Source organism: Lolium perenne, chromosome 3, assembly GCF_019359855.2.
Source record: "Lolium perenne isolate Kyuss_39 chromosome 3, Kyuss_2.0, whole genome shotgun sequence".
Lineage (NCBI taxonomy): Eukaryota > Viridiplantae > Streptophyta > Magnoliopsida > Poales > Poaceae > Lolium > Lolium perenne.
This window is the reverse complement of record NC_067246.2, coordinates 251,752,461-251,763,263: the sequence shown is the minus strand read 5'-3', so window position 1 is coordinate 251,763,263 and position 10,803 is coordinate 251,752,461. Positions and strand designations below refer to the sequence as shown.

Genomic DNA, 10,803 nt, shown 5'->3' with positions numbered 1-10,803 from the left:
TTTTTAAACATAAATAAAACGTGAGAAAAAAGAAACAGTGAAAAAGAAAATAGAAAAGAAAAAAAAAAGAGAAAAGAAAAAAGAAAAAAGAAAACAGAAAAGAAAAAGAAAAAGAAAAAGAAAAGGAGAAAAAACAGGAAAAATCGCCTAACCGGGCCGGCCCACACCGCGCGGGGGTGTGCGAGGAGGTGCAGGTGCCGATCTGGTCGGCGTATACGAATTCCCGATAAGCCCGACCACTTCTGGCTCCGACGTGGCTTGCCACGCACGTCACGAATAATCGTGCCTGGGCCGTTCCGGGCCGGCCCGATGAACAGGTTCCGATATTTCGCGCGGTTTCGCTCGCTCACCGCCCGCGCAAGAAAAGGAGAAACCCCGACCGCACCCTAAAAAAAAAAGGAAAACCCCCGACCCTATCCTCGCACTCTCTCTCGTGAACCAAGCCGTCGGCGGTGGCAAGAACTCGTGGCGCGGCGCGGCGCCGGGAGACCACAGGCCACGACAGCGGCAGGTACCTCCCTCCCTCTCCCCTGTTTTTCTTGGCCGGCGCCAGGCTGCTCCTTCTTCCCTCGGCTCTCTATCTGTCCGCATCGAGGGATGGGTCGACAGGGCGGTCGCTATGGAGGGGCGACGGGGCAGTGGGTTGGGATGTTATGGGCGGCGGGGGAGAGGCTTGCGGCGATGGGGCGGCAGTACGCGTCGAGGGAGTTGTCCTGTGACGGGCGACGGGGGAGGGGCGATGGCCAGTGAGGTGCCTGGGATGGGCGACGCGTTCTTTCTCTGTTTCATTCTATGTATGTATAAATATACCTCTCTGCAAAATTGATCCCTTTCTATTTTGCACAGGTGTACTAGCAGATCAGCGACCTAGTAGTTGAACGAGCAGAAGTACAATTTCTTGTGGATTTTCTCCATTCAGTCAGTGGTATAAACTCTATTCTCCCTGCAATCCAACATGTATGATGTGTCTATTGTATTGCTAAATTCGGATAGCATCACCGCAGATAACAGCCGCCGAACTCAGCCGCTGCTCCATTTCGTCTCGTCGGCCGTCCTCCTCGCGTGCAATGCTTCGTCTTGCTACTCTCCTCCCCCTTAAACCTTTGACCCCAACCGCCGGCTTAAACCCCAGCCAGCGCAGCCACTGCCACCGCCCCAAACGCCTCCTCGCATCCACCACCCCAGCACCGCCGCCGCCACCACGAACTCCAAATCCAGCCACAGCTCCGAAACCTTTGAAGCCCGAACCCCGCGCCGACGACCAGAATCCCAAAGACGTCGACGCCGACTTCCCCACGACTAAGCCCCGCAAGCCACGCCGTGGTCGCCGGAGCGAGGCGGTGGCTGTAGAGGACTTTGTACGGGACCGCCTCGAGCAGGTGTTCGCCTCTATCCAGGAGCGCGACCCCGAGGTACTCCAAGGCAAAGGCGAGATCCTGAAGCCAAAGGAGGAGGAGGAGAGAGTGGCGGGTGAGGATGAGCCCAGGCAGGAAGATGGGGAGCAGAAGACGGTGTTGGAGGAGGAGGACCCGAGCTGGCCGCTGGACGCCGACGTCGGGTGGGGGATTCGGTCGTCGGAGTACTTCGACAAGCATTCCATCAAGAACGTGACGGTGGACGGCGTGGAGATCGATTGGGAAGGAGAGGTCGACCAGGGCTGGGTCAAGGAGATCAACTGCTTGGAGTGGGAGAGCTTTGCCTTCCACCCCAGCCCCCTCATTGTCCTGGTCTTCGAGCGCTACAACCGGTAAAATCATTCTTCCCTGCCTAGTAATCTAGTTGCTAACCGTTGGGATTATGCCTGAATGGATTGTGCTGAAAATTCCTAGGCTGACGCATAAATGCGCTCTAGTATCCAGAATTATTGTGATGTTCTCTGTTGGCTCAGAGAATATAAGACTACTTATTTGATGGTTTAACGCTGTAGTGTGTCGAATGTCGTGTTTTGTAGAGCGGCTGACAATTGGAGGTTTCTTCAAGAATTGGAAAAGGCTACTAAGGTATACTGGAACACAAAAGATCGGCTACCTCCACGGGTGCGTGACTCATATCACTGTTTGATTATGATGCGATTAACTCTGGCAAGGCTGTTCCGTTCTTGTAATATGTGCTAAACATTATCATGTTTTCAGACTGTGAAGATTGATATGAATATCGAGAGAGACCTGGCATCTGCACTTCAAGCAAAACAATGCCCACAATTGCTGTTCCTCAGGGGAAACAAGATGTTATACAGAGAAAAAGGTTAGACCCCTTTACTGTAAGAGCTGTTAAGCTTATATTTTGGTGCTCATTCAACATATACCAAGTTCAGTTACGAGGTTTACTGTTTCAGACAATTGGTAGGTTATACCTATTGTTTGCTTTCTTAGTGGTGAAAATATCCATTGACTGTATCTGATTTCCATCTTCACCGATTAAATTTACAGAGATAAGAACTGCTGATGAATTAGTTCAAATGATTGCCTATTTCTACTACAATGCAAAGAGGCCATCCTGTGTCAATCCTGAAGCACTTGCTCCTTCATTCTAAGTTCCTCCATGCAAGTGCTGAGATTGTGCCTTGTTTTCACAATCTGTTCTCTTGTCCCACTGTTATTACTCTTTGGTAAGCGTTGTCTATTGAATTCTTATTATTTTGCTTGTTGAAACTGGAGCACTCCTTTTTTTGGTTTTTGATATTTGATTCTCTGAAAATATTTGATGCAGGAAAGTGTTGCTGAGCTCATATTGTTGAAGAAGATGTTCCTAGTTTGATAATTTAGCTGGATTAGATGCCGAAGAGGACATTGTCGATGCCTATAGTGAAAAGAGAACCGAGAAAAACCATTTGAATGGAGCAGTCTCATGATAGGAAGGTGTGACTAAAACCATGTACTTAGATTTGCATGCAGTTTTTTGTAGTCTAATATAGCATAGTATCTAACATGAAATCCGAAGTTTTCAGTATCAGTGTCCTAGATAGCAATGTTGGGTGATAGCTTCATTTTCTAAATGGTTACATTATTGGGACGATTACAAATCTTCGGAAGCAACATTTAAAGCGTCCCTTTCCTATTTAAAGAAGCAGAATGAAAATTTTGAACACATAAATTGTGTTACCTTTTAATTCTTCTGTTAGCTTTTATTAATTATTATCTCGAACGGGGAACTAAACAAAGTCTACATTCCGTTCCCTTCAGTTGAAGCAATCTAGTGTCTAGTTCAGCAAAGTTATTGATTGATTCGCTCTTCCAGGAATAGTAAATATGTATCTGCGGAGTGGAGTATGAATATCGAGAAAATGCAAAAGGTTAAAAAAAACAATCAAGCATGAATTTAAAAAACAATCCTTCAATGCTGTTCTGGAATAATCCATGCACGTGCAGATTACATTTAGAAATTAAAAATGCTCGCTGGGTCGCTGCTGCAAGTCTTATCTGAAGAGCTGGCTCACCCGCTTGCACTGGTCGAGGCCTGCGCATGGCGGCTCCGGTGACCGGCGACACGACCCGGGCTGGGCTGGTTTGGCCTCTCGTTTCGGTTCAAGCGGCTGGTGTCTTCTGGAGGAGCAGGGATACCACATCTTCTCTCGAGTTTGCTCCGGCTTGAGAGAATTTAGGTTCATGGCTGGTAGGGTGGCACTTCAATGGCGTGGTGGTGACTTGTCACCGCCGATTGCTTGATTCCCTTCAGCTAGTGGTGACGACTGTGGGGACGACGTGTCACGGAGTTGCCCTGGAGGATTGGTGTGGTTACGTTGGGTTTAGCCTGCGGGGACGCTAGCAGAGCTCGATGGTGTGTCCGCGAAAGCACCGCAAGTCTTCGGCCACTGCCAGCGACGATATCTTCGGATGCCATTCACCTCCTTAGAGGTGTGGCCACGACACACATCTTGCTGCTGGTTTCCTTCCCCAAGGCATTGTCTCTTGCCCTGCTGACTTGCGCTCTCTCCGAGGTCCTTCTCGGAATCCCTACTTGTTGATGGCCTGTGTCTTGCTGTCACCAGCTTCATACAAACGGTGCTCCTCTTGTTTGCGTGGCCGCTCTTGATCCTGGGGTGGCTGTCGGAGTCTGTGCCGTGGCACGAGGGACAACGGTGGTTCTCAACAACTGGTGGTGTCCTGATAGCAGGTGCAAAGACTTAGGCCTTCCGTGGGATGGGTGATGAAGCTTCCGCGAAAGCACTGCACGACTCCCCTGTGCCGACAACGGCGATGCTCACGGGCGTCGTTTCCCTTCCTGGAGGTGTTGTCATGAAGTTTCTCCCTTTGAACTCTGGAGGCTCTTTTGTTCAATAGCGGAGTTAGCTAGTTTCCTTGGGTGTTGGTGGTCCCCCGCTCAGCGGTTTAGTGTGCTACTTTAGTCTGGGCAACTTCACGGAATGGCGTCTCGTTGCTTGGAGATCCAGGAGGAGATGCCGGTGCTTAGCTGTAGTCTCGGGCGTCCGTGTAGATCATGTAGGTTGAAGCCTTGCTTTACTCTGCCTGATTTTTTCTTTGTTTAGGCTTTAGCTTGGCACTCATGTGCTTCTGTCTCTAGCTGGTAACCCTAGTTTTTGTTTTTCTTCTTTTTTGTTGTTGGTTTCGTTATATTGCTGGCCGGTTGATGACTTTATTAATTCAAAGTCGGGTTCATCGAGCCTTATGTTTAAAAGGAGGAGCTGGAGGTTGCCTCACCTAGCGGCCGCCATGGCCAGTTATCAACGTAGACAAGGGTACTCAGTTCTTACATAGCCCTTCTCTCGCCGAAGTCTTCCCACGGGCGTCAGCCAACACGTTGGAGGGTTCATTTCATCTTATAGTTGAATGATGAATCTCACATAAACCGTCATGCATAGTTGTTAGAATCATGATTCTACTATGCGATTCTACAACTTTATGACCCAAATTAGGTGAAGCGATTCAACGATTCTAAGTAGAATCTAAGATTTCACGATTTTAAAAGTTAAGATCCTACTGACAAGGTATCAACTTGTCAATGCCTATGATTATAGGCTAGGGTTTAGTTGAAAGTAGAGGGCAAGTAGATCTCGAAGGTTTCAGCCGAAAAGTACTCGACGATTATGGAGACTAGGGTTTGTAACAATGATTCGATGATCTCTTCGTCCCTCGACTCCCCCTTTATATAGGAGGCGGAGCCGAGGGTTTCGTTTTGTACAAGTTACAGAGTTCGGGCCGGTTTCTAACTCATCCCGCCAGATTACAAATAACACTTCCTATTACAACTCTAACTTTCCTTTATATATCTTGGGCTTCCGAATCTTCTTATTCCTCGGGTATTGGGCCTTCAGTAAACCTCGGGTACTATATTTGGCAGGCCCATTTGGGATGCCTATGTCAGTAGCCCCCGAGATTTTGCTTGAATCGTAGAGTCAGGGAAAATCTCCACTGTTTATTTTTATTTGAGAACTGTAACCTTTTTAAATTTCTTCACATAAAATTCTATATTGTACAGGGATAATGGTAGTTGGGGCTAGTTCATCTGACGGATCAGGTACTAGTTAACTGCTCTAGTGGCAATCCGCAAAAACCTACTTCAAGATCACGTCCCTGGACATGATCTCGGAATACTTGGTGTAAACTTCGACGAGTGCCGCTTAAGGTCTTACCATTCTGTCGAGTCCCAGTCAAATTTATCGAGTACCTAACGCGTCCGTTAGGATTTTTCTTCGTATCTGCTGATACGGATAAAAGTAGCAGAGCGCAGTCTTCGGCGATGCCACACCCAGCAGAACGGATCTGGGGTCTTACCTTCGCAAATTTTGCGGCATTCAGAAATTGATCGCAACTTTGGCGTTCTGAGAATATATTGTCGAGTGCTTTTCCGGCTGTTAGAATGGCACATTTTACCGAGTCAAATATGACTTATACTGTTCTCCCGATGGGAGTATATGTAGAGTTAATTATAACTCGAAATATACTTTTTTGCTTTTCTATCTTTCTATTTTAACTTCATCGGGCACGCGAACAGCGTTCCCGATGGGAGTAGCCCCCGAGGCTACAGCCAAGGACTTGTACTTGGTTGTAGGCTCAACATTTTAGTCCACCTTGCCGCTATTTTGTCATTATTTCTCGATATGATCTTCTTTTTATCTCTCGGGTGCGCGATCAGCGCTCCCGATGGGAGTAGCCCCCGAGGCTACAGCCAAGGACTTGTACTTGGTTGTAGGCTCAACATTTTCTATATTGCCATACTCGAAATTTTACTTTTGTCAAAGTAGCCCCCGAGCATTTGGGCAAAAACTTGTATTTGATCAAAGGCTCCCGAAGTATTCAATGATTTCTCCTGTCGCCAATCTGCTTTTATTTTTCTTGTCGACATGCTTCCCTTAGTCAAATTTACTTCATCTCTGTTAATAGTCGTGATTTTTCTGCCTTGTGGGTCCATTGTGTCCACCACGTTGACACGTCGTGCAAGTGGGGGACACACGTCTTCCGCTTTTCCTGGCGCACGTACAGTAACGCCACACGATTTCTTTCATCCAACGGTGAATTGCTGTGCCCGATTCCTATATAAACCTTTCTTCAACCTCCATTCACTCCTTCGCTTGCGCCGCACATCTGTTCCTCTTTGCAAAAACTTCCCCTACGCCCAATTCTCTTTGATCTTCCGCACGCACGAACGTTGCTTTTCCAGTGCCGTTGATGCCACCGCGCACGCGACTTACTCGCCACAGTACTCCAGAGTCCAAGATGGCCGGTGAAGATCTTGAGTGGGAGAGATCTAAAATCTCCAACCAAGACATCAACCTGCTGAAGAGGCTAGGCCTGATGAAGAAAGAGGACGCCATCCGCTTTCCCAGCGAAGAAAGCTACCCAAACCCTCCAATGGAGTACCGGGTTAGTTTCGTTGATCACCTTATCCGCGGCCTTTCTGCCCCAATTCACGATTTCCTCCGCGGCCTTCTTTTTGTTTATGGGATTCAGCTGCACCAGTTGACCCCCAATTCCATCCTCCATGTCTCTATTTTTATCACTCTTTGCGAGTGCTTCCTTGGAGTCCCTCCTAATTGGGCTCTGTGGAAACGCATTTTCTTCCTCCGCCGCAATGGCTCCCACAACGCCTCCTATAACATAGGCGGCGTTGTTATCTGTGTTCGATCTGACGTTGATTACTTCGACGTCAAATTTCCCGATTCTGTCCAAGGGTGGCGCAAAAGGTGGCTCTACATACACGAAGAAAGTGCCAATTCTGTTGAGCACAACATAGCCCCTTTCGACGGAAGTGCTAAAATTCAGCGCCGCTGCTCACAGGATGCCGAAGCTTCCGAAAAGAGAAAACGTCGACAGAAGCACTTATGTCTCGTATTCATCAGCTTCAAAATACTCGAGGCAAAGAACTGTCCGGTGTTCAAATCACCGCCTACTTCCTTAGGATTAGAGTGCAGCCTCTTCAGGCCCGCAAAAATCCCCTTTGGACGTATGCTGGTGCAAATGACGCCAATAGGCTCTCCAATGATCTTTCTGTAAAGGACTTGGAGAAACTGATTCGAAGAACATCCTCGCTGAACAAGAAGGATCCTATTCCCTCCTCTTGTCGCGTGGAACCATACAGCTCCGCAATCCTCTCCCCGAGGTATTTTGTCTTCTCGAATTTTTGTCTTGTTCTGAACTTTCCCTGCATCTCATTGTATTGATAGTTCTCTAATTTTTCTTTTGTCGCTATTTTCCGGCAGAACCATCCTACTATGGCTTCCCTTCCTCCTCTTCCTGAGGATGGAGAAGTCGAAGAAAGGGCCATTGTCACGGATGACAATCAGGAAGCTCCATCTTTTGTGAACGAACCCGTGGATTCACGAAAATCTGCGGGTAATTCCGAAGATACTTCATCGGCACAATCTCCTCCTCCCGCTGTCTCCCCGAAAGGCAAAAGGAAAAGGAATAATGTCGAAGACTCCGGCACTTCCAAAGCCGAAGAAGTTGATCCTTCACACCAGAAGGCAACTTACGATCCTTATCTTGAATCCTTCGTCAGCTCGTAAGTCTATTTTACTTCTCCTTATCTCTGTACCCAAAATGTTTTGTCTTGTCCTGCTTTTTATGCTGTCTTCTTTTAATTATAGTGATGACGAGGGAGAAATACGAGCTGTCGATGCAGCTCCTCGTACGAGTACGTCACATACTTTGCTTGCTTCGGATACACTAGTTGAAGGAGAAGAATCTTCACCTCCTCAACGGAACGTCGTCACCACTACTCCGCCATCAAGCCCCCTTGCGCCTTCACCAAAAAGGGCAAGGATTGAAACGATTGTTGAGCCTGCCCCTCAGTTAGGCGGCTCTTCTACTTCGATTTTGGACGATGTAAGTTTGTCGACATCTATATTTCCTCTATTTTGTTTTTTCATGTCTTCACCCGATTTTCATACCGATATTTCTCTCTCTCTTTTTTTTCTTCTTTGACAGCCCATGGTCAAAGAACTTATTCGCATCGGATCCCAATTCGTTGGGTACCGTGAATATGCCAATGTAACCGAGGGTAATAACTTTTTTGCTGTCTTTGTTTTTGACTTCTTGCTCCTGTCCTTTGTCGCAACTTTTTTGACCTTTCCTTTTTCTTTTATACTTCGACAGAGAAACTTGCAGAGGCCAACAAACGTGCCGACACACTTGCTCAACAACTGAAGCAAAGTGAAGCGGCGCGTAAGAAAGCCGAACTTGTTGCTAGTGAAGCCAAAGCAGAGGCTGATGAAGCCAGAGCGAAGACTGCTCGTGTCGAAGATCTGCAGAAAAGACTTGAGGATGCTGAAACTGCTTTAAATGAGCACAGAGCTGCACAGGCTGATCGTGAGCAGGGGATCCTCAAGCGTCTGAAATCACAAAGTCGACGCACTCAAAGTAATATTATTGATTTCTTCTATTTTTGTGCTACCCGATGTTTCTTGTTTTTGACCAACGTTTTGTTTCCTGTGGCAGACCAAACAAACCAAGAGTTTGACCTGGAAAACCCCGACAATGATCCTCTCCTTGACGCACTTTCTTATCTTGAGCTTCATGGAGCCGAAATTCGTGAAGGCGTGGCGAATGCTAGTGCGGGATCGTTTGTCGGTCTTTGTTCCCCTACTTCTTCCCGAAGAAAGAGGAGCCCCCGACTTTTCTTACCCTTGCCAAAAGCTTTAATTCATCAGATGACCTTGGACTGAAGATGCGCCAAGAAAACATGAAAATTGCTGTCGAGAGTACTGTTGCCTTGGTCGCTGACAGCCAACAATCTGTTGATTGGATGAAGGTTGGCGACACCAATCAGATAGAGCAATCAAGATGGAGATCACTGATTAAGGCAGCCAAGCCAAACACGAAGAAGATCTTGGCCTATCTCGGGATCAAACCAGCCTCGACTCCTAGCTCATCAAGGCCGGAGGTCTAGTTGCATGCCTTTTTGTTTTCCTTTCTCTGTTTCGTTTGCTCTTGTCGCCAAAGTAGTTATTTGGCGACACGTACTTTATTAGCTCCACTGTAAGGCCTTTGTAATTATTCTGAAAGATTAATGAAAACTCGGTCTTTCCTTGGTGATTGATGTTGTCTTGTTTCATTAAATTTCAGTTGGTATTTGATAACTATACTCCATCCTCCGCTCCTTCCAATGTTTCGCCTTCTTCCTCTCGCTCAAGAAGAACTCTTGCTGATGTCACACCTGTCGAAGATTCCTTGCCGCGAGAATTGGATGAACTTCGGCAACAACTTCAGTATGCAAAGAAGCAAACACTTGTGATGATGGAGAAATCTCGTAAGTCATCCGAAGCCGAAAAAATTGCACTTCAACAAGCTTGCGAGGCCATGGCTGCTAAGGAAATCGCTGCTTCTGAGGCTGAAAAGGCGACTACTCGAGAAAATTTCATGCTCGAGTTAATGAGTGAAGCCAGTGCGGATATGTCGGGTACGCTTGTTTCATCCTCCAATATCTTCCATCTTCATGCTATGTTTCTTGAAGTTTTCTGCTTCGTTGCTTTAATAGGTTCCTTTGCTGATGCTGTTGCCGAAGAAGAGAGGGTAAATACTAGGACGAACTTCCTTGTGAACCTTTCCCTTGACCATGGTTCTCTGTTTTGGGCTACCCCAGAGAGGACCCGCCAGATTGTCAGATTTCAGGATCGCGTCTCTCAAACTCGCGACTTCCTTAACTTCTGTACCAAGACCCTGTCTATGGTTTACAACTCCATGTTTCCTCGGAACGTTCAACCAAAAACTCTTCCCGAGTTAATGGAGAAATTCAAGGATGCCCACAGGATCCATGATTTTGTCAGAGCTCAACTTGTAGCTGGCGCCAGATTTGCCCTTATCATGCTTCAGATTTTCCACTCGAAGCTTGACCTGACCCAAGTTGTTGGAAAGGTTCATGAGAAGGTAAGGCGCCGAAGAATTGGTATCGACCGAATTAACACGAAGGTTTCGCCTATAGCCGAAGAAATGATTGAAGACCTTCTTCGGATGGATGCCGACTTTTTTGCAGATGGTCATTATGCTGATTTTCTTGGCGCTGCTCCTGAAGAAAATAGAATTACCCTTGATGATATATTGAATCATGACTGATTATTTTCCTCGGGTAGATAACTTCTTCTTTGTAACCCACTATTGTGATTTGTATTGTGAAACAATCATCATATTTCTATATTTGTCTAGCCCCCGAGTGTTGTGGTGGCTATTTTTTGTATTTGTGTATTGCGAGGTTTTGAACCAAGGCATTTATTCAATATGCAGTGCTAGCGAGAATCGGCCCCCGAACTTTTTGTTAAGTACTATTTCCTCTCTTTATTTACTCGCGAGGTATTTTAATACCAAGGCGAGGCTTTTCTTTTTTCGAAGAGCTATATTGGAATTCGTCGTG

The 10,803-nt window shown here is 46.8% G+C and overlaps 1 protein-coding gene across 1 annotated transcript; it reads left to right on the top strand.

The window, feature by feature from the left end:
- Positions 1–373: 373 nt before the first annotated feature.
- Positions 374–3,057, top strand: LOC127344730 (thioredoxin-like fold domain-containing protein MRL7 homolog, chloroplastic). Its single transcript, XM_051371063.2, has 7 exons — positions 374–511; positions 847–925; positions 1,005–1,747; positions 1,952–2,036; positions 2,133–2,244; positions 2,430–2,608; positions 2,710–3,057. Exons 3-6 carry the CDS (start codon positions 1,068–1,070, stop codon positions 2,531–2,533), a joined length of 981 nt encoding a protein of 326 aa, XP_051227023.1. The 5' UTR covers positions 374–511; positions 847–925; positions 1,005–1,067; the 3' UTR covers positions 2,534–2,608; positions 2,710–3,057.
- The last annotated feature ends 7,746 nt before the right edge of the window (positions 3,058–10,803 follow it).

What these genes read in the sequence shown, in the direction of transcription:
- LOC127344730 (XM_051371063.2), top strand. Translation starts at nt 1,068, where the DNA reads ATGCTTCGTCTTGCTACTCTCCTCCCCCTTAAACCTTTGACCCCAACC. An exon ending in GTCTTCGAGCGCTACAACCG is followed by an intron (nt 1,748 to 1,951) that starts GTAAAATCATTC and finishes CGTGTTTTGTAG; the next exon opens with AGCGGCTGACAATTGGAGGT. An exon ending in GATGTTATACAGAGAAAAAG is followed by an intron (nt 2,245 to 2,429) that starts GTTAGACCCCTT and finishes TTAAATTTACAG; the next exon opens with AGATAAGAACTGCTGATGAA.